General features: G+C 36.5%; 1 protein-coding gene and 1 long non-coding RNA gene across 4 annotated transcripts in view; one reads left to right on the forward strand and one right to left on the reverse strand.

Moving 5' to 3' along the window:
• LOC132346298 (uncharacterized) overlaps positions 1-1,747 on the forward strand; it is a 34,074-nt gene extending 32,327 nt beyond the window's left edge. Inside the window, exon 4 of the long non-coding RNA XR_009496086.1 lies at positions 1,465-1,747. This is a non-coding gene — a long non-coding RNA (uncharacterized lncRNA). The remainder of the gene's footprint in view (positions 1-1,464) is intronic.
• Positions 1-23,964, reverse strand: part of UBR1 (ubiquitin protein ligase E3 component n-recognin 1) — a 152,265-nt gene that overhangs the window by 33,135 nt on the left and 95,166 nt on the right. For 2 of the 3 annotated variants that reach the window (NM_001205897.1, XM_059890429.1), the window contains 9 exons: positions 22,732-22,829; positions 20,048-20,141; positions 18,596-18,744; positions 16,103-16,158; positions 14,993-15,089; positions 7,255-7,322; positions 6,127-6,277; positions 1,305-1,392; positions 27-160 (listed from right to left, as the gene is read on the reverse strand). In NM_001205897.1, the coding sequence (NP_001192826.1) occupies positions 27-160; positions 1,305-1,392; positions 6,127-6,277; positions 7,255-7,322; positions 14,993-15,089; positions 16,103-16,158; positions 18,596-18,744; positions 20,048-20,141; positions 22,732-22,829 (935 nt within the window). Of the gene's footprint in view, positions 1-26; positions 161-1,304; positions 1,407-6,126; positions 6,278-7,254; positions 7,323-14,992; positions 15,090-16,102; positions 16,159-18,595; positions 18,745-20,047; positions 20,142-22,731; positions 22,830-23,964 lie in introns of those variants that run through there. The other variant, XM_059890430.1, reaches the window with a different exon arrangement.

Here is a 23,964-nt window from a genome sequence, read left to right on the forward strand (position 1 = left end):
CTCTGTGATTTCATTTTCCTACTTACTGGTAAACAGTTCTTCAGGTGGAGTTACTCCAAGTAAATAGTGGAAAAACAATGCAGCACAGCGAAGATACGGGATGATGCCATTCTTCAAGGAGACCCATAAATACCAGCCAGGAATACCACACCCAATGCAGCTGAGAGGCCACAATTCCAGAACAGAGCAGAATACAAATCAGATGAACACCCAGATTGTAAATACATCCCCTTTCAAAAACACACCTCAGCATTAAATAATTTTTTATGCATTAACGATAAACATTAAAACAAAATATTTAACTAGCTATAGCTTCAGTCTTTAAATCTCCTAATAGCTTCTTAGAGCAAACCACAAATCTTGCATATTTTATGAGGTAGATTCTTAAGGCAAAGAACAACTTTATTCTTTTTCCTAACCCTTGTAATGAAATGTGGAGCAAATGCATTTATCAGTAACTAACCAAAGCAGCTAAATTAGCTTAAAAAATTTAATACTTTCCTGATTTCTGTATTAAAACTGGCGATTTTTAGGGCAGTGAAACTAATAATCTATATGATACTATAATCTTATAACATAAAGTGAACCTTAATGTAGACTATGGACTATATAGTTAATAACAATGTATCAATTCTGGTTCATCACCTTAACAAATGTACCACACAAATGAAAGATGTAATGGAGAAGCTGGTGGTGGGAGGGAGGAAATGGAAACTCTTGGTTACTTTGTATTCTATAAACCTAAAACAGCTCTAAAAAATAAAGTCTATTAACGTAACGATAAATACACATATATTCAGTACTTAAACTGAAAAAAAGTTGACTGATGAAGAAGACGAAAACAAAGAGGGAAACTTGGCAGCAGATGACGCTCAGCAGAGCACTCTATTGCACTTTTGGTTTTAACCTCTGTGTTGTCAATATATTTCACATATTACTCACAACAGCCTTAAAAAAAACTCAGTAGTTAAGTGTATTAACTGTATGAACTGCTTTAAAAGAACAACCTATTTTCAACTTTTTACATTTATTTAAAGTTTAACTGCTGCATCTTGTTAAAATTCTATCATCTTTTGCCTATATTCCTGTAACAGTTTATAAGAATAAAGATGTGTCAAAACTTGTTTTCAATCTCAGAAACAAATGAATGGGTAATTTTTATTTGTTGTTATTCCAAAAGCCTTTAACTGATTTTTAAAAACTGGAATTAAAATGGTTCAAGAGATACTGTCAAACAACTGAACAAAGATGTGTAATTATAAAAACAATACTGAAATAGACTGGACTAATGGGCTGTTACTCACCCACTTGTATACTGAGAAACTTCTGCCAAGAAAGAAGATGCAGAACGAGCCTCTTCACTCTCTTCCTGTATCTGTGCAAGGGGGAGGTCTGAAAAAGAAATTCTGAAAGATAAATCTATGAATTTACTATTCAATTTATTAGTGAAAATCTCAATTTCAGAATTCCCTGGTGGTCCAGTGGTTAAGACTGTCTACCAATGCAGGGGACACGGGTTCGATCCCTGGTGCAGGAAGATCGCACATGCTGTGGGGCAACTAGGCCCATGCACCACAACTACTGAAGCCCAAGCACCTAGAGGTCATGCTCCACAGCAAGAGAAGTCACTGCAATGAGAAGCCCATGCACCACCACTAGAGAGCAGCCCTCCACTCGCTGCAATTAGAGAATGTTTGTGCACAGCAATGAAGACCCAGCGCAGTCCAAAATAAAATTAATAAATAAAGAGTTCAGTGTTTGTATATGATTTTTTGATTTGAGGTAAATTTTATAATGCAATAAAATACATAAATACTAAATGCACCATTTGATGAAGTTTGACAAATGCACACACTCATGTAACAATATCTTGAAAATTACTAGCACTAATCAATGAATAGAGTAAAGTTGCAGGATATAAAATCAACACACAGAAATCCCTTGCATTCCTATACACTAATAATGAGAAAATAGAAAGAGAAATTAAGGAAACAATTCCATTCACCATTGCAACAAAAAGAATAAAATACTTAGGAATATATCTACCTAAAGAAACTAAAGACCTATATATAGAAAACTATAAAACACTGGTGAAAGAAATCAAAGAGGACACTAATAGATGGAGAAATATACCATGTTCATGGATTGGAAGAATCAATATAGTGAAAATGAGTATACTACCCAAAGCAATTTATAGATTCAATGCAATCCCTATCAAGCTACCAACGGTATTCTTCACAGAGCTAGAACAAATAATTTCACAATTTGTATGGAAATACAAAAAACCTCGAATAGCCAAAGCAATCTTGAGAAAGAAAAATGGAACTGGAGGAATCAACCTGCCTGACTTCAGGCTCTACTACAAAGCCATAGTCATCAAGACAGTATGGTACTGGCACAAAGACAGAAATATAGATCAATGGAACAAAATAGAAAGCACAGAGATAAATCCACGCACATATGGACACCTTATCTTTGACAAAGGAGGCAAAAATATACAATGGATTAAAGACAATCTCTAACAAGTGGTGCTGGGAAAACTGGTCAACCACATGTAAAAGAATGAAACTAGAACACTTTCTAAAATTAATAAACTATTTTTTTAAAGCAGCTTTAGGTTCACAGCAAAACTGAGTGGAAAGCACAGATTTCCCATATACCTACTGTTCCCAAACACCTACAGTCTCCCCCACTATTAGCACCACTGGCACATTTGTTACAGCCTACAGTGACACATCATTATCACTCAAAGTCCATAGCTTACATTAGAGATAACTCTTGCTATTGTACATTCTATGGTGGTGGTTTAGTCTTAAAGTCATGTCTGACTCTTGTGACCCCATGGACTGTAACCCTCCAGGCCTCCTGTGTCCAAGGGATTCTCCAGGCAAGTATACTGGAGTGGGTTGCCATTTCCTTTTCCAGAGGATCTTTCCCACCCAAGAATTGAACCCTGGTCTCCTGCATTGCAGGCAGATTCTTTACCAACTGAGCTACAAGGGAATCCCTGTACATTCTATGGGTTTTGACAAACGTATAATAAGTTGTACCCACTATTATTGTATCCAGCAGAATAGTTTCATTACCCTGAAAGCCTTCTGCACACTGCCTATTCACGTTGTCTCCCCTAACTCTTGCCAATACCCACTGATCATTTTACCATCTCATAGTTTTGCATTTTCCATAATGTCATATAGTTGGAATCATACAATATGTAGCCATTTCAAATATGCTTCTTTCACTTAGTTGTATACACTTAAGATTCCTCCATGTCCTTTCATCGCTTAATAGCTCATTTCTTTTTAGAACTGAAGAATATTCCATTGTTTGGATGTACCAGTTTATTTATCCATTCACAAGGATATATGGGTTGCTTCCAAGTTTTGGCAATTATGAATAAAGCTGCTATACACACCTGTGTGCAGGTTTAGTGTGGACATAAGTTTTCAGTTCATTTGGGTAGGTATCAAGGAGTGTGACTGCTGGACTGCATGGTAGGAGTATGATAGTTTTGTAAAAAACTGCCAAATGGTATCAAAGTGGCATTGATTTCATTCCTGCCAGCAAAGAATGAGAGGTCCTGTTGTTCCACATCCTTGTCAATATGCAAACGCTGTTAGTGTTTTGGATTTTTCCCATTCTAATGAATGTATACTGGTATCTCGTTGTTGTTTTAATTTGTAATTCTCTAATGACACCTGATACTGAACATCTTTTCATATGCTTATTTGCCATCGGGATATCTTCATTGGCAAGGTGTCTGTTCAAGTCTTTTGTTCATTTTCAATGAGGCTGTTTGTTTTCTTACCATTGAATCTTAGTCCTTTGTATATTCTGGATCACAGTTCTTTATCAGATGCATCTTTTGCAAATATGTTTAACCAGTTTGTGGATTATCTTCTAATTCTCTTGATAATAATCTTTTGCAAAGCAAAAGTTCTAAATTGTAAGAAGTCCAGCTTATCAATTATTTCTTTCATGGATTGTACCTTTGGTGTTGTACCTAAAAAGTCACTGTATCCTCAAAATCACCTAGATTTTCTCCTATGTTATCTCCTAAGAGTTTTGTATTTTACATGTAGGTCTAAAACTCATTTTTAGTTAATTTTTGGGAAATGTGTAAGATCTGTGTCTGTGTCTTACATGTGGGTATTCGGTTGTTCTAGCACCATTTGTTGAAAAGACTGTCTTTCCTCCACTTGTCTTCACTCCTTTGTCAAAAATCAGTTGATTATATTTATGTAGGTGTATTTTGGGCTCTGTTTTGTTCCACTGATTCATTTATCTGTTCTTTCACTAATACTACACTGTCTTCATTCCTACAGCTTTCTAGCAAATCTTAAAGTCAGGTAATATCAGTCCTCTGTCTTTGTTCTTCTCCTTCAATACTGACTTGGCTATTCTGAGTCTTCTGCCTCGCTAAATAAACTTACAATTAGTTTGCTGATAATCAAAGAACAACTGGTAGGGACTCTGACTGGGAGATTATTCGGTTTATATTTAATTTTTCAGAATTTACTTTTGCGTGTCTTCCTTCTCATACTGAAAATTCAGTTCCCAATGGCATTAACACAATCACTTACTTGATTTAAAAATTACCTAAAATAATTTCAAAATAATAATATTAGTACCACTGATACTACTAATTGAGTTCAAATTAAGATTTTTTTTTTAGTTCCTCCATTATCAGAATATACCCTACTAGGAAAGTACAGTTGAAATACTGTTTTTTAAAGTCACTAAGCAATTATTTTCTCAATGTATTTCTTAGATTCATTTGTTGTTTTCAACTGTCAAAAAATTATTTTTGCCATTCAGATTTTTTTTTGTTAAGTATAATTAGAGTTCTAAGATCAACTACATTAAAAAAACATTCACAAGAATCTTTGCATAAATTCTTGTACTCTTTACTTTGTACCACAGGTAACTTTTCTGTTTTCCATTTATACTTCTGTCATTTCATTTATTTAAAAAGAGCAAATATGAATATATGTAAGCATATATATGCATAAATACACATAAAATATCTTACGCAAAGGTATTATACTATAACTTCTGCTCTGTACCCTACTTTTTTTCACTTAATATCCTAGAGCTCACTTCTTCAGTAGATTTTATTCCATTTTATAGCTACACATCATTCTAATATATGGGTACACCACAGGTTACTCAGCCAATCACCTAGTTTTTTGTTATTCCAAATAATGCTACAATGAATAATCTTGTGCTTATATTCTTTCATATTTCTGCCAGTAGAACTTTGGGGTAGATTCTTAGAAGTGGGACTCGTGGGTCAAAAGGTAGATGTGTATTTAATTTTGCTAGATACTATTCTAAGATCACTTTAATTATTTGTCCTCTAAATTATCTGAACTTTCAGTAGCCATTATTGACCACTGATACTCAAAACCCAATTTTGCTTTCTATTAAGAGCAGAATCTAAAAGGACAACTATATCACAATTCCATGATGGTAATATTACCCATGTATCTTCAAACAAGGATATATATATATTTTTATCAAAAAAATATTCATTGAGTTCTTACTGGGTGTAACAGAAGTTGCTAACCATTTGAAGCTTATGAAGAAAGATTCTGAAATTTGAATGTTCCCTATTTGAGAAGCTTACAGTAGGGATGAAGGAGCAAGGAGAAGCAGGAAAAAGAGTGGAACAGCAGTAAGATATAACTATAAAATAAGACACCATGTGATAAATGCTATAAAATGAACCAAGTACTATCATTCTAGGTGGAGGAATCGACAATGTTTTATAGACAGGCTTATCAAAAGGCTCAGAGTATTTAGGCAGGGACAAGCATTGGAGAGACTAATCTCCAACCTTGACCTTGAGGAATCTGGACAAAAAAAAAAAGAAAGCAGAAAAAGCAGATCCAAATGGCTTCCCTGTGTACCTAGGGAGTAGCTGCAAGGGAGAGAATCAAGTGGTTTAGCTAAATATTCCTGTCACAGTTCTACCTTTCCTTTTAAACAGCATCCGTAAAGAAACAAATGAACGATCACTCAGTAAGAGACATAATACAGAATGGTTAACCACAAGCATAATTAATTTTCCTAGTAAATCACAGGCAAATGTTATTTACAATTAACAACTGATGGGAGCTTTACCTGTGTCTATGGTAAGAAGTATCTGAAGCATGTGTGCCATGGTGATCAAATGGAAGAGATAAAGGTGGTTATACGAAGAGCTAACTGGTGAAGGCTGCAGATCAACAGCATCATCCCAGTATAAGGACGGGAATGCTAACACAGTACCCACCTATGAGAGAAAATCGACATCAACATGGGTAGCAAAAGGACCAACACAAGTTATCTCATAACTAAATGTAAAGAATACAAGATCCTGCACCATGTGTGTTTTTAAATAACCACGATATTTTTCCTAATTATTCAAAAGGATATTTTAGAATATAATATACCATAAACAGAGGATAAAAGCCATCATCAAACAGATTTATCCCTTTGCTGGGTCCACTTATTCTAGTTCTAGGTAATGGTCTCAACCTTGTGGTTTTAGGGGATTCAACATTACAACCATTTGGAGAGCTCTTAAAATAACATTGATACATAGGCCCCACCCTAGTCCAATCAAATAATTATATCAGGGGTAAGGTCCAGTTTCCAGCATTTCTTTCAAGATTTCCATGAGAAATTTCAAAAGACACTGGTGACAACCACAGGGTAGAGGATACTGGCTAACCTTGCATCCACAAAGTCCATGGTCCTAACCTTACCATGGCTCTCTAGAAAACTTGTCTTGAAGGAATGAAATGGTCAGAGAGATGGAAAAACTGTACAAGAAATTCACAAAACAGTTGTCACTAACCATAGGTGTTTTGGGAAACACCTAGATGTGCCCATGGCCTGGTCCACATCACGAATAATTAACAATTTTAAGACAGCTCACACCATTATTCACTGCTTATAATGTAAACAAGTTGAGAAAAAGGGGAAGGGGGAAAACATATTATTAGAAAAAGTCTGCCTGTATAGACACTAACTAAATATAATCAACTAGACTACAATCTATTACAATGTAAAGGGTAAATGTGGTTTTATTTTTAAAGTGATTTTGATGGTCTCAGTCAAATCTTTATCTATTTATAAAGGGAATGGAAAAAAGAGACTAAACTTTCAAGATCAGTATTTATAATCTTGAACAAAGAACATAAATTTGAATGAGGAAAACACTTATAAACTTGAGTGACTTAAAAAGAAAATTTACTGAACACTTACCAAAACATGAAATAGATCTATGGATAGAAGGCAAGGTGTAGCTTCTGATTGCAGGTTAGGAAGAACAACTAAAAAACAAACAAACAAAAAACCTTAATGTAATTCAGCCAGTAATACAGCAATGCAGTTAAATGTAATACAACATACTAGCATCTAAAACAAAAATTTAAAAGGGTTATAATACAGAAACTGATAAACTGGTCCATCACACCTTTAAGACACAGGAACCATAACTAAAGATAAACTAAACTGAGAAAAGGCTCTAAAAAGCTCTGGATGCAATTTAATGGTTGAAAAATAAGATATAGGAGGAAAGGGTAAATAAGTTAGGATAACTGAAATAAGAAATTATTCGATAAGTATTACACTCGCTGAATGAAAAAGGATTACTTTTAAACAATGTTCTCTACCACTTCCTACCTCCAACTACACATTTCTAAATGTTCTGTGATACATGAAATACATGAACAAATTTGGGGTTGGGGAGCAGGGAGAGCATGCAAATTGGTGTAAGTGAAAAGAGGATGGAGACAATCCTCCTGAACAAAACTAGACAACTGATGAGTGGAAGGAAATACAGACAGCTCGAAAATTTTGCCTTTCTGATTTTGATCAGTCTCTAAATTCAGAAGTCAGGCAAAGAGTTACAAGGAAGTGAAATCAAGAATTCAAAACAATAAGTGTTTATATATACATAACCATGAGAATTAATTATATTTAAATAAAGCTATCATTTGGTTAAAATGAAGGAGAGAAGATTCTTTTCAGACTAGGTCAATTTCTTAACCCCATATCCAAGATTCTAAACAAAAAGCATAAAAGTTAAGAGCATGGGCTTTGGAGTCAGACAGAAATGGGGTCCAGTACTTCCTATGACTATCTGTCACAGGCAAGGTATTTGACTTTTCTAAGCCTCCAGTGTATACAGGATTGTTGGGAGGTTTGTTAACCTGTGCATTCAAAGTACTTAACCTGAGTGTGGCCTACAGTAACCACTATAAACACTATTAATACCGGCTCTATAAAATAAACTAAAGTGAATACAGGGCTCTGCCATTAACTAGCTATGTGTCCTTTTTAAGTAATATTTTCAATACATTAGTTAACATGTCCATGACACAACCAACACTACCTACCTTATTTTCTCAGTGTTAAAGTATTTTGCTCCCAGGATATTTTCAGTTCAGTTCAGTTCAGTTACTCAGTCGTGTCCGATTCTTTGCGACCCCATGAATCACAGCATGCCAGGCCTCCCTGTCCATCACCAACTCCCGGAGTTCACTCAGACTCACATCCATCAAGTCAGTAATGCCATCCAGCCATCTCATCCTCTGTCGTCCCCTTCTCCTCCTGCCCCCAATCCCTCCCAGCATCAGAGTCTTTTCCAGTGCGTCAACTCTTCGCGTGAGGAGGCCAAAGTACTGGAGTTAGTTTCAGCTTTAGCATCATTCCTTCCAAAGAAATCCCAGGGCTGATCTCCTTCAGAATGGACTGGTTGGATCTCCTTGCAGTCCAAGGGACTCTCAAGAGTCTTCTCCAACACCACAGTTCAAAAGCATCAATTCTTCAGCGCTCAGCTTTCTTCACAGTCCAACTCTCACATCCATACATGACCACTGGAAAAACCATAGCCTTGACTAGACGGACCTTTGTTGGCAAAGTAATGTCTCTGCTTTTCAATACGCTATTTAGGTAGGTCATAACTTTTCTTCCAAGGAGTAAGCATCTTTTAATTTCATGGCTCCAATCACCATGTGCAGTGATTTTGGAGCCCAAAAAGTGTGACACTGTTTCCACTGTTTCCCCATGTATTTCCCATGAAGTGATGGGACCAGATGCCATGATCTTTGTTCTCTGAATGTTGAGCTTTAAGCCAACTTTTTCACTCTCCTCTTTCACTTTCATCAAGAGGCTTTTTAAGTTCCTCTTCACTTTCTGCCATAAGGGTGGTGTCATCTGCATATCTGAGGTTATTGATATTTCTCCCGGCAATCTTGATTCCAGCTTGTGCTTCTTCCAGACCAGTGTTTCTCATGATGTACTCTGCATATAAGTTAAATAAGCAGGGTGACAACATACAGCCTTGATGTACTCCTTTTTCCTATTTGGAACCAGTCTGTTGTTCCATGTCCAGTTCTAACTGTTGCTTCCTGATCTGCATACAAATTTCTCAAGAGGCAGGCCAGGTGGTCTGGTATTCCCATCTCTTGAAGAATTTTCCACAGTTTATTGTGATCCACACAGTCAAAGGCTTTGGCATAGTCAATAAAGCAGAAGTAGATGTTTTTCTGGAACTCCCTTCCCTTTTCCATGATCCAGCGGATGTTGGCAATTTGGTCTCTAGTTTCTCTGACTTTTCTAAAATCAGCTCGAACATCTGGAAGTTCATGGTTCACGTATTGCTGAAGCCTGGCTTGGAGAATTTTGAGCATTACTTTACTAGCATGTGAGATGAGTGCAATTGTGCGGTAGTTTGAGCATTCTTTGGTACTGCCTTTCTTTGAGATTGGAATGAAAACTGACCTTTTCCAGTCCTGTGGTCACTGCTGAGTTTTCCAAATTTGCTGGCATATTGAGTGTAGCACTTTCACAGCATCATCTTTCAAGATTTGAAATAGCTCAACTGGAATTCCATCACCTCCACTAGCTTTGTTTGTAGTGATGCTTTCTAAGGCCCACTTGACTTCACATTCCAGGACGTCTGGCTCTAGGTGAGTGATCACACCATCGTGATTATGTGGGTCGTGAAGATCTTTTTTGTACAGTTCTTCTGTGTATTCTTGCCATCTCTTCTTAATGTCTTCTGCTTCTGTTAGGTCCATACCATTTCTGTCCTTTATCGAGCCCATCTTTGCATGAAATGTTCCCTTGGTATCTCTAGTTTTCTTGAAGAGATCTCTAGTCTTTCCCATTCTGTTGTTTTCCTCTATTTCTTTGCACTGATCGCTGAGGAAGGCTTTCTTATCTCTTCTTGCTATTCTTTGGAACTCTGCATTCATATGCTTCTATCTTTCCTTTTCTCCTTAACTCCTAATTCCTTGCCCTGATTTTATTAACTTTTCAGTCAGTAGAATACTGTGTCATCAAATTTTGCTTACAGGCAGTTGTGAAAGTTTTTTGTTCCCAGATGTTACATATATCTATTTTTAAAATCCTCTGAAATCAAGTTCATTTTTGGCATGCATATTTTCCTCCATTGGTAAAATCTTTCATTTACGCTAAATTAAATATCTCAGGGAAACTTAAGTGATACAGTAGGAAAAGCATAGGTTTTATGGTCAGGCTTGGGTTCAAACACTAGTTCTGCCTTTTACTGGTTTTATGACCTTGGTCAAGTCACAGAAGTTCTCTGTGCCTCAGCTTCTTCATCTCTAAATTGGGGAAATGATAATTTTGTTGAAGAATGGTGGTTAGAAGACATGATTATATACAAAGATCCTTGTACAATGTTCAGGGATCATTGTACGATGCCTGGCACATACATGGCAATGAACACTGTATGTCCTATTACTACTGGAGAATCAACATGTTAAAACTATATTCATTATCTTTCAAATAAAACAGTCTCTATTGTGGACTTCTCTATTTCTTTCAATAGTCTAGTTATTTCTTTTAATTCAAAACCTTGTTTCTACCCATCCCAATTCCCTCCCTAATTGATGCTACTGTGTGTGTGGGTTTGTGTGTGTGTTAAGTCGCTTCAGTTGTGCCTGACTCTTTGCGACCCTTTAGACTGTAGCCTGCCAGTTTCCTCTGTCCGTGGGATTCTCAAGGGAAGAATACTGGAGTGGGTTGCCATGCCCTCCTCCAGTATGCTACTACATACAGATACATATTTTACTTCTAATTTTTCCTTTTCCCAACGCAATCTATACAATATCTAGCCTTAGAATAATATTGTTCAAAATGTTTCAAAAATTCCCAATAACCTAAAGTTCAAACTTCTCATTGGGGCATTTAAGACCTTCTATTTTTATCAAAACAACTTCATGCTTCTCTATCTATAGGTGCCACTATTCCTATCAAACCTGTCTATTTGAACATACCACATGCTTTCCTACATCCTCAATCTCTGTTAAAATTGTCCTCCCGGCTAGGAATGCTATCTGTTTCTCTCAATGTATCTTTATATACCTTGTTAGAGCAAAAAACAGCAGAGCCCCTAGAGTGATCTCTTTCTGTCTCAATTCGTAAAGCACATATTTTTACAATACATCTAGCATTTGTCTATTTTATAGTGTGAGTTTTCACAGAGGTTCTGCTTCTTTAATTCAATCATGAGTATTACAATGGCAGGGTCCACACTTGTACCTCTACACAGTTTACAGCCCTAACACCTTGCAAGTAAAGATGTTCTCGCTAATAAATTTTCACATGACGAACTTTTACATGAAAAGATACATTACAGAGCAAAAGAACATCAAGTTTATCAGTTACTGTCAATTAGACATTCAGTTCAGTTCAGTTCAGTCTCTCAGTCGTGTCCGACTCTTTGCCACCCCTTGAATTGCAGCACACCAGGCCTCCCTGTCCATCACCAACTTCCGGAGTTCACTCAGACTCACATCCATCGAGTCAGTGATGCCATCCAGCCATCTCATCCTCTGTCATCCCCTTCTCCTCTTGCCCCCAATCCCTCCCAGTATCAGAGTCTTTTCCAATGAGTCAACTCTTCGCAAGAGGAGGCCAAAGTACTGGAGTTTCAGCTTTAGCATCATTCCTTCCAAAGAAATCCCAGGGCTGATCTCCTTCAGAATTGACTGGTTGGATCTCCTTGGAGTCCAAGGGACTCTCAAGAGTCTTCTCCAACACCACAGTTCAAAACACAGTTCAAAAGCATCAATTCTCCGGGGTTCAGCTTTCTTCACAGTACAACTCTCGCATCCATACACGACCACTGGAAAAACCATAGCCTTGACTAGACGGACCTTTGTTGGCAAAGTAATGTCTCTGCTTTTCAATATGCTATCTAGGTTGGACATAACTTTCCTTCCAAGGAGTAAGCGTCTTTTAATTTCATGGCTGCAGTCACCATCTGCAGTGATTTTGGAGCCCCCAAAAATAAAGTCTGACACTGTTTCCACTGTTTCCCCATCTATTTCCCATGAAGTGATGGGACCAGATGCCATTATGCAATATTATTTCAGTTTCTGCCATCTGTGATGATGTTAGTCTCCTTGCTTGGTATTTATTTTGAGGTATTTTAAACATTGAGATGGTTAGATAGCATTCCCCAACTCAACAGACATGAATTTGAGCAACCTCTGGGATACAGTGAAGGCATGTGGAAACCTGGCATATTGCAGTCCATGGGGTCGCAAATTGTTGGACATGATTTAGTGACTGAACAACAATCAACAAATATTACAAATCCTAATATTACAAATTAATATTACAAATTAATCTGTGATGAATGTAAAAGCAAGAAGACTATTTGGAAGTGTTGGTAAAACAAGGTATCCAAATTATAACTGAAATGAAAAGAGATAACAAAAATTTTAAAAAAGCAAAACCAAAATACTACTATGCAAATAGGATAAACTGTTGACAACAGGAAAAGGTCCTAAGAACTAGAAGCATGTGTAATATGTGCAAAATTCTGGGCCTGTGCAACTGATCAGTAAGAAAAAAAAGTAAATGAAAAAAGGAAAAAATAATTAAGTGTGTAGAGAACAGCATTAATGTTAGATTACTACTAGCATGAGGTTAATTCAGGAGATAGCTGGAAATTAACTTGAAAATATAAAAGGTTAGCACAGTGGAAGTTCTAATGAAGCTTAGGTGACAGCTTTGAACGGAGCCATGGAACACCCATGTCATTAGAATGACAGAAAGCTGCCCAGGAAAAGTTCCCTAAGAAGTTTGTGAGACTCAACACGGAGGAAGGTGACCTGTTTCAACAGACTTTCAGGGTGAAATAGTTGGTCCATTTGGGGAAACAAAGCCTGTTTTCTATGTAGAAACACTATGCATTCTTTTAAACTTTAAAAAGAGGGAATGGCTCTCTTATTTGGTAGAAACACACTGAGGAACTGTAAGCTTAAACCTCTTTACCTGTGACATATTTAATATATGAACAAAAGACATAAAGAGGGTTTTTTAAGCTTGACCTATTTTAGATGCAAAGGAGCTGCTGTGGTGCAAATACCTAAATGGAAATGCAGATAATCAAAATGAAAGTCAAATCATTCTACTATGCATAACCTCTAATTTTTCTTTTTATTATCACAGTGAGACCATCACATGAGCTTAGCTAATTTCTAGCTTATTAGAATCTAAAAAGAAAAAAAAAAAACCCAACTCAGCTGTTATAGCCTGTCTCTCAAAGAAAAAGGCATGCACGGACCCACAGTCTGAGATTACCATAATTAACACTTCTATTATTTTTATATGACTTTGACACACACCAGAAAAATGACATTTTTAAATGATCTATCCACATTACTGCTCCCTTTTATAGCTATACTGAGATCAGTTCAGTTTAGTTCAGTCGCTCAGTCATGTCTGACTCTTTGGGACCCCATGAATCGCAGCATGCCAGGCCTCCCTGTCTATCACCAACTCCCGAAGTTTACTCAAACTCATGTCCATCGAGTTGGTGATGCCATCCAGCCATCTCATCCTCTGTCGTCCCCTTCTCCTCCTGCCTCCAATCCCTCCCAGCATCAGGGTCCTTTCCAATGAGTCAACTCTTCCCATGAGGAGGCCAAAGTACTGGAGTTTCAGCTTTAGCATCCCAGGACTGATCTCCCTTAGGATGGACTGGTTGGATCTCCTTGCAGTCCAAGGGACTTTCAAGAGTCTTCTCCAACACCACAGTTCAAAAGCATCAATTCTTCGGTGCTCAGCTTTCTTCACAGTCCAACTCTCACATCCATACATGACCACTGGAAAAACCATAGCCTTGACTAGACGGACCTTTGTTGGCAAAGTAATGTCTCTGCTTTTGAATATGCTATCTAGGTTGGACATAACTTTCCTTCCAAGGAGTAAGCATCTTTTAATTTCATGGCTGCAATCACCATCTGCAGTGATTTTGGAGCCCCAAAAAATAAAGTCTGACACTGTTTCCACTGTTTCCCCATCTATTTCCCATGAAGTGATCGGACCAGATGTCATGATCTTCGTTTTCTGAATGTTGAGCTTTAAGCCAACTTTTTCACTCTCCTCTTTCACTTTCATCAAGAGGCTTTTTAGTTCCTCTTCACTTTCTGCCATAAGGGTGGTGTCATGTGCATATCTAAGGTTATTGATATTTCTCCCGGCAATCTTGATTTCAGCTTGTGCTTCTTCCAGCCCAGCGTTTCTCATGAAGTATTCTGCACAGAAGTTAAATAAGCAGGGTGACAATATACAGCCTCGACGTACTCCTTTTCCTATTTGGAACCAGTCTGTTGTTCCATGGCCAGTTCTAACTGTTGCTTCCTGACCTGCATACAGGTTTCTCAAGAGACTAGTAGTTAATACTAAGGATATCAGTGATTGTGGATGTTGGTGCAAAAACCCCTTGGGTGGGTATAAGGGATACAAGTTGACAATATTTGGAAAACACTTGGTTTTAAAAATAAGATTGCAGGTATTAGAGGGCAACCATGTATTTTGTTTTCTTTTTTTTTCTTTTGTAAGGTTGTGGTAATGAGTGTCTTACATTAGTGTAGTGTGTTGTTTCCTAATACACTGCCAGAAATGCAATTGGAAAAGACATGCAAATAACATAATAATTCAGAAAAGACTCTACCTGATAGAAGACGAATCAGATGTTTCTGTATCAGGACCTGAGAACAGGTAATCCTTTGTGCAATGGCAAACTGCATTAATGCTTTCAGACCATTATGCTAGATTGTAAGAGAAGGGAAGATAAAAAGATAAGTGAAGATGAAAGACCTAAGTCATTCACTGTATAAACCAATCCTACTCTGTAAGAACTAGTGTAAACTTACTATATACTTTACATGACTGCAAATTTAGTTACAATATTTTTAATACTTCTAAAAAGTTTTATGACCTCACTGAATTCTGTAATAGATTTTCCCATGACAAAGAAGTATTAAAGATACAATCATCTCCGTCTCATTTAAGGACTCATTTCCCTCAGAGTCATTCTCTTAAATGTCTGGCCTACATCATTCTGTTCAGGCCTGTGCAAATACATGTCTTTGTAGAAATTCTAAAATGATGGCAGAAAATCACTGAATTCAGGGAACAAATCTTCTGCTTCCAAGATGGAAGGATGGGAACTCAGAAGCACGTCATAGACTCCAAGTCCCCTGGGCCAGCTGTCAGAAAATAAGAGGAAAATGGCTAGGTGAGTGGTCCAGGGAATCCTCAGTTGCCCAGTTTGTTTTCACAGGGCTACTGAGCATACTTCTTAAGTACTGTTTGCAGGGTCCCCAACGTTATAAGGCTTAGGCCTGAGGCAGGAGTACAGTTACATAGAATCAGAATCTGCCCATGAAGGAGTTATGGCTTAGTTTTATTCTGGAGTTCAGTATGAAGATTTATCTGGAGTTAAGCCAGCATTAATACTTAATGTTACATGATGATGCAAAATTAGTGAGAAGGAAAATATAGGAGACATTAGGGTTCTGATCTGGAAATAAATGGAGAGGGGGATAAAAAGTAACCAAGTATCACCAGAAATGTTTCTGTGAATTACATTTAACCACCAAGATTGAATAAACTCTCCAAAGTGTATAATGTTGGCCTTTCCATCTCCTATGAGTTTGAAGTAGCTTTAAAAAAACCAAAACAGAATTCTGCTTTTACAGAAAAAGAAGTGAATAAAGATTTTTTAAAATGGTAAATGTACTGAGGACTCCCTAAAAAAATACACCATGTGTATACATACCTGTCTATTTTGAAGTGCTCCAAACAAAGGTTTTCCTTCATCTCCCAACAGGTTTTCTCAAAGAGCAAAAAAAAGAAAAGCAATAAATTTTGAATACTGCTACAATTGTATACTTGGTTTCTATCTATCAGATGTTCTTTAATTCTATTTTTGACCAAATAGAAAAGTGCTTTGCACTTTTCCCCTTCAAAATTTCATGTTTAAGTCTATGCCAAGATTTCCACATTTTTGAGTGAGAGGACACTACAGAGGCAATGTAGACCATGGACAAATTGTTTTTATAAATAATAAAGCCCCTGGAGCAATCTATAAAGAACACTTGGGAAAAACAAAGCATTCTGCTTCATTTATCCTCCTTTTAACATCTCTTCTATGCAAAAAGAAAAAACAATTTTAATTGAAGTATAGTTGACTTACAATATTATATTAGTTTCAGGTTTATAGTAATTGGATGCTTTTACAGATTATACTCCATACAAAGTTATTATAAAATACTGACTATATTCCTGTGCTTTATATTACTTCCTTGAACTTTAAATATACTTCCTTGTAAGTATTATATTATTTCCTTATAATAATGTTACATCTAGTAGTCTTTACCTCTTCATTTCCTTCACCTATTTTGCTCCTACCCTACCACTCTCCCCTCTGGTAACCACTAGTTTGTCCTTTGTGAGTCTGTTTCACTATATTGGTTCATTTGTTTCATATTTTAGATAGCACATATGAATGAAAACATACAGTATTTGTCGTTCTCTGTAAAAAAAAACACTAATTTTAAAAATATAGTTGCAACCTATTTTGTTAAAAAAATACATAAAACACATGTAAATAGCTTTATTGTTAAGTACTATTAAAAAAGAATTAGGTTTATAGGATGGAACAAGGTGAACAACGCATTTTTTGAAAATACAAAAAAACCCATGAGCTCAGAAATATATTCTGCCTTGTTGGCTAGGGTATTTATTACTTAATCACTTATTTTCACTGATCTTTGGCAGCAAACACATCTATGAAGCTGGGTGGCTTATTTCCTATTTTCCTTTTCCATTTTTGAATGGACAGCAATAAAAGACCCTCTGTTTTGATTCCTCAACTGTTTTTCATAACTATGCCAACACATCCTGCATATGTCTCTCCACACCCATGGGGAGTGAGATAAGTTAGCTGTTTATGTGCTAGGAATAAAGCACAGCCTTATATCCACTGGATGGAAAAAGCCCTGTAGTGAAAACAATGTAACACTCTATTAATCAAATAATTTCCAATGACTATGTTACAGAAACACATACGAAAAATCAATCCTATTCTCCAATGAACTTCTCATCCATTCTATGACAAAACTGTCACTTCTGAAAATGTTCAATACCTAAATAAAAATCTCCAATTCCTAATGCTTGTGTTCCCCAAATAGTTAAGTGTAAAGGTACCTTTACTGGCAATCTGCAGGTATTTAATAGATCATGACTCCAAAAGAATGCTTAACATTTCATATCAAATTGTTCAGATTCTGTTTAAACCTCATTTTCCCCTTTTCTCCTTTTATTTAATGACAGTAAATATAAACTTGTGTATTTATTTTTTTACCCACAATTGAAATCTGACAGGTTTGGAAATGACTCCTAAAATCTGTTCACAGAGACTAATGCTGGCATGCAGAAAGGGTCTGTGAAAGAAGTAGCTTTGTGCTACTTAATTCAAATCATGAGATAGTGTCATTTTATAAAACTTTATTTAAATGAGGAAAATGGGGGAGAACCATTAAAAACAACTTCCAAAAAATACTGGGAAATGAGTCTGAAAGAATTACAACTCTTAAGTGTTTTTCATGTAGTACTCTTATCTTGTGACTATCATAAGCAAATATATTATTTTAAAAATCTGAGTGATTCTTCACTGCTTCATTTCCCCTAGATTTAATGAGAGATAAGACCATGTAAATGCAAGGTGTATAACATGTTGATTTGATACACTTTTCTCTAAGAAGCTTTCACCACGGCAGAGAATCTAACAGTAGGCTTCCCTTCATATTTGGAAGGTTTCTTGCTGTTAATCTCTTTCTCCTGACCACCTCAGTCTTCCTTTCTCTCTCCTGGTAATTTTTTAGATGGTTTGGTTTACTTTTCTTTTTTCTCTCAAAGTGTAAAAGAAATAAAAATTACTGGATATTTCTGGGTTGATTCCCCTTCCTTTGCTTTTTCTCATATCTTTCATTGTTATATTGCCACCTTTTAAATACAGCTTGCTTCATGCTGTTCATTTCAAGTATATTTAGTTTTCTGTTATGTATGCCCATTTTTGTAGTTAAAAGAGTTCAAAACAAAATATCCTCAAACTAAATGGCATCATGCCACCTAATCTACCGATATACCAAGAGTCCTTGAGTCAAAGTATTCCAGGCCATTAGGGTGGGAAAAAAGGAATAATTTTTGATCAGTCAATGTTAATTCTGTTTCTATAAAAGCTCCAAACCAGTTTTCTTATAGGCTTTACCAATTGCCTGGATAGTAAAAGCACATGTGCTCCAGGTCATCATGGGGATTCGAGGATCCGTTTCATCAGGAGGCACTTTCAATCCAATTCTATAAATTGTTGTGGCAAAGAGAAGGACCATTTCCTTGATGCTATTAGAATAATTTAACCTAAAAATAAAACAATAAAAATTTAAATAAGGATTTATTAAAAGGGGCTACCTACTGAGAAGTCCACTTAGGTACTGAAGCAAGAATTTAACTTCTTTTGAAGGTTTATTCATTAAGAAAAAAATGGTGAAAGCAGAACTGTAACTCCTATGGGTAGAAAAATGTATCTGACAAAATGGTAATGACCCAGATAATTTCTTGTAAAAGATGCAGTAAATGATCGCAGCAGAAAGGGTCGAGGTCCAAATTAAGAACAGGTTAGAGACAGGATTAAAAATCAGAGGAAACATATCTGATATATATTTCAGTATATGAAAAGGGACCAAGAAGTACTTTTGTGCTGATAGGGGTGTATATGTGTCTGTGTGTATATATAATAATCCATGTACTAGCAATGATAATTCCTGGTTTCATGAACTTCTTTGTTTTTTTTTTTGATTTTATTTTTAAACTTTACAATATTGTATTAGTTTTGCCAAATATCGAAATGAATCCGCCACAGGTATACCTGTGTTCCCCATCCTGAACCCTCCTCCCTCCTCCCTCCCCATACTCTCCCTCTGGGTCATCCCAGTGCACCAGCCCCAAGCATCCAGTATCGTGTATCGTACCTGGACTGGCGACTCGTTTCATACTTGATATTATACATGTTTCATTGCTATTCTCCCAAATCTCCCCACCCTCTCCCTCTCCCACAGAGTCCATAAGACTGATCTATACATCAGTGTCTCTTTTGCTTTGTAACAAGTGTTTTCATTAGTGACGGGATATACAATGTAAACAAGGATCACAACTAGAAAAATGAACCTCATATTATTCATTAAATAATAGTATCTGATTTGGATACATTATATTTTTCAAAGCATCTTCACATAAATATCTTTTCAATAACTGTATGAGGTAAATTAGGAGACCACTGTCTCAATCTTACAAACGAGAATATGAATTGCAGTGGGGGTGGAGTGACCTGAAACTTTTCATAAGTCACAGAGCAAGTCAGATGTGACTTTAACTTAAGTCTCTTAAATTCTGCTCTTCCTATAGGTGGAAATATATAAAAATAGCATTTTTGTTGGTTAAAAATAATTATAGGCATGGTTTGTCTTAACACATATTAAATACATATTATTCTATCTCAAATCACTTAATATCAGTACAAATAAAACTCTAGGGAGATGGCAACAAGATAAAAATGGGATAAACAAAACACTTTCACAAATAAAGCAAGAAGGAAGGAAGGAAGAATTGTTCTTCACTCTTATTTTCACAACCATTTACAAACTTCTCTTGTTTAGATACTTACGAAGACTGAACTCCATAACTCAGAATAGAATGGAACTCAAGAGTAGAATCACCCATTCCTTGATCAAACAGGACTGGAATTGTTGGGTTTTCTCCTTACAAATTAAAAGGAAAAAGAAAAAAACAATCATGGGAGTTCAGTGTGACACATACTTTTTAAAGCTTTTGTAAATTACATACAATCACTTTAGAAAATTTGGATAATGCTAATAAGCAATAAATAACCATTCAAAATATTTCCACCCAGATAATCAGATAGCATGAGGGTGATATTTTTCTATTCTCCATATAAATGTTACACATGTAGATTTTTTTTTCTTAAGAGGATAATAACTCTAGCACTGTTGTATATCTTGATTTCTCATTAATAGATCATATATATCTTCCACATCAGTAACTGTCCCTCTATATTTCTATTTAGAAATTAGTGAATGCATAGTACTTTAGTGAATAAGAGCACAGGATCTGGAGCCAAGCTGCCTGGGTCTGAATCCTAGCTCTGCTAGTGACTATTACTAAGACCTTGGGTGAATACTAAACCTCATCAAAATTAAGACTGTCATTCCCATAAGTGCAATGAGTTAGTTTTCTTCCGGTGGTTCTTGAGATTCTTCATCTTTGGTTTCCAGAAGTTTGGGTATGACTTATCTAGGTATGCTTTTAAGTTTATCTTTTGGAGGTTCACTGAGCTTAAATTTATAAATCTAAGTCTTTCTACCAATTTGTAAAGTTTCCAGTTATAATTTCTTCAAATATTTTTTCAGTACCATCATTTTTCTTTTCAGGACTTCAATGACACAAAACGTTGGGTTAAAGGGAACAAAAGAAGAGTCCATATGTCCCTAAGGCTATATGTTTTTCTCCATCACTTTGCTGTCAATTCTTCATTGCATAATTTCCCTTATCTAATTTCAAATTCACTGACTCTTATCTCACCATCTCCATTCTACTACTGAGCGCAGTTAAATTTTTTTTTTTCATATAGTATTCTTTCAATTCTGTTATCTCCATTTGGTCCTTTTTCTACATATATATTTTTTCCCCTCTGCTAAGAACTTCTGTCTTTCCATTCACTTCCATGAGTCTTCATCTTTAATTCATGTTTCATGATTACAAACCTGCTTTAAACTTTTTGTCTGAAAAGTTCAACATTTAAACATCTCAGGATTGGAACTTGATTGATTGTTTCTTCCTTGAGAGTTGGTCAGATCCTCCTGGTTCTCTGTACCTTGTGTAATTTTGGATTCAGTTCAGTTCATTTCAGTAACTCAGTCATGTCCAACTCTTTGCGACCCCACGGAATGTAGCATGCCAGGCTTCCCTGTCCATCACCAGCACCAGGAGCCTGCTCAAACTCATGTCCATCAAGTTGGTGATGCCATCCAACCATCTCATCCTCTGCTGTCCTCTTCTTCTGCCTTCAATCTTTCCCAGCATCAGGGTCTTGGATATTTTGAATATCCATTAAAAAAAAGGCCTGCATTAACATTCTCTGGAAAAATGTACCTTTTTTGTTGTTGTTCTAGTAGGCAACCAACCCAATTAGGTTCCATAAGTTTTGTTTCACTCTGTGAGTGGTTCCAATGTTAGTTTTCAGAGCCTTTGTTTAACTGTTTGAGTCTGCTAGTACATGTACTACTCAGAACTTAGACTGGGACTTGAGTGGTGGTTTAATGTAGTTTCAGTCTCAAAGCTGTTTTTACCCTTCTTTGGGCCTGTTCTGCACCTGTGTAGGCTGGAGGTGAGCTCTGGACCTGTGTTGGTCTCAAAAGTAGGAGATTCCTTTTCATAGCACTCTCCTCTCTGGGATTTACCCCTATTCTCTCTAGCTGCAAGGGGCCCTTGTTTCCCCTTTCCTCTAGTCAAAATGATCAATTTCTTTCAGCTTTATAGTCCCCTGTGCTGTCATGCAGATTCACATGACTGGAGTTAATCTTGGGATGAAGCTGTGAGGGAAAGAAATGGCTAAGACTCCACACTTCCAATGCAGGGGGCACAAGTTTGATCTCTGGTCAAGTAACTAGGATCCCACATGCTTAGTAGTATGACCAAAAAAATAAATTAAAATAAAAAAAATAAATAAAATAAAAAATAAAACAAAACAAAAACACCTAACTGGGAATTAAAAAAAGAAAAGAGGATTCACCCTGCAGTTTTTGGAACACAGTGGTCCCATTTCTCCCAGTTCTTTTGGCCAGTAAGACTGATTTTCTCTTGGGAATTTAGATGTCTATGTGGCCACCACGGCAGTGCAGTTCCATGACTGGAGATGGCCTTGGGAAAGAGCCAAAACAGAAAAAAACAAAACAAAAACACGTGCAACAGGAATTCCCTTTACACTCTCCAGCTTCTGAGGAGCTTTTTCTCAAGTTCTCTGGCTAGAAAGATGGCATCTCTTCTGGGTTTTTTACTGTTCATGTCCACCGCATAGTTCTGTGTCTCAGGCTATGCCGGGGTCAAAACTGGGGAATAAAGAAGGGACAAAAACCCCCAGGAAACTCACTGCTTATACTAAACATTCCTCAGATTTGTACTTCCTCCCCTTGGCCTAAGGAAATCTCTATTTTCTAATATTTAATGAATCTGTATTTGCAAACCATATTTTAGAGCAAAAAGTACTTTAAAAAATAAAGATTCTGACACTTAAATCTCACGCAGCTAAATATAAAATAATTTTAAGCAAACCTTTAGCATGTTTCATATTATAACCTGTTATTCTGGCCAGAACAGTCTGTATCCATCGTTCCAGGGTCAAAAGTTGAGCAAGAGGTTCTGTATTCTCGCTGAAAATTGATATTTGAAAGTTATTAAAGCCATTGGCACAGGTCAAACTGAAAAGCTCAATTTGTAGGGTCTTTCTGTGGATAAATAATTGTATGAAAAAGTCAAACTCCTCCAGATTAGCTTCCTAGGTCATAGAAACACACATGTCTAAAAATGCAGTTTTGGGAGGGAGGAGAAATTTTAAAGTACAAAGAATAAGATAACACCCTCACTCCCATTTCCTGGAAGCAATAGATAAATGTCAGTAAGTGAAATCACCCTTTCAGCTGCTCAAGTCAAAAACTAGGTGTCATCACTGATATATATGAGTCCCTCAAACCCCACATTCTAATCTATCAGCTAGTCTTAGGTTTTACTTGCTAAATATATCCCAAATTGGTCACTTCTTTCTATCTCCTTCATGATTACCCTAATTCAAGTTACGTTATTCCTCACCTGGACTGCTTCAGTAGACTGTTCTTCCTGCTTCCACGATGGTGTTTCTTTATTATCTATGTATTCATCAAACAACAGCCAGGAAGATTTTAAAAATGTAAATCATATCATATCACTTCCCTATCCAAAACATTCCAATGGTTTTCCACATAAAACACATAAAACACAGTTCTAATTTCCAATCTTGGCTCATAAGACCTTTTAGGATCTGGTTCCTTGCTTGCTCCATCCCAAGCATACTGCCTTCTTACTGTGCCTTGAACTTGCTGCCTTCTTGCTATGTCTCCATCATGCTGATATGTTCCTACTTCAGGGTCTTTGCTCTCAGTGTTGCCTGTGCTTAGAATTCTCTTCTTTCAGAGAACAGAACTGGTGTCTCTCTCAGAGAATAGAACTGGTGACATAGAACAAATGTTACTATCTCAGAGAGGAGCTCCCTGCTGACTTGGTCTATAAAGAACCTCATGCACTGGTCTGTCCTCTGGCTCTTTATGATTCTAATTTAGTCTTTCACACTATTTCTCAGTACTCAATACTCCATATTTATATGTTTATCGTTGGTTTCTCTTCTCTGTAATACAAATTCCATTGCACAGGAGCTTGATCCAAACTAACAACAAAGGCAGACCAGAAACGGTGTTATTAAAAAGAAGAAAAAGGAGAAATTTGTTTACTTAAAGGATAGTTTTAAGTGAAGTT

Source organism: Bos taurus, chromosome 10, assembly GCF_002263795.3.
Source record: "Bos taurus isolate L1 Dominette 01449 registration number 42190680 breed Hereford chromosome 10, ARS-UCD2.0, whole genome shotgun sequence".
Classification (NCBI taxonomy): domain Eukaryota; kingdom Metazoa; phylum Chordata; class Mammalia; order Artiodactyla; family Bovidae; genus Bos; species Bos taurus.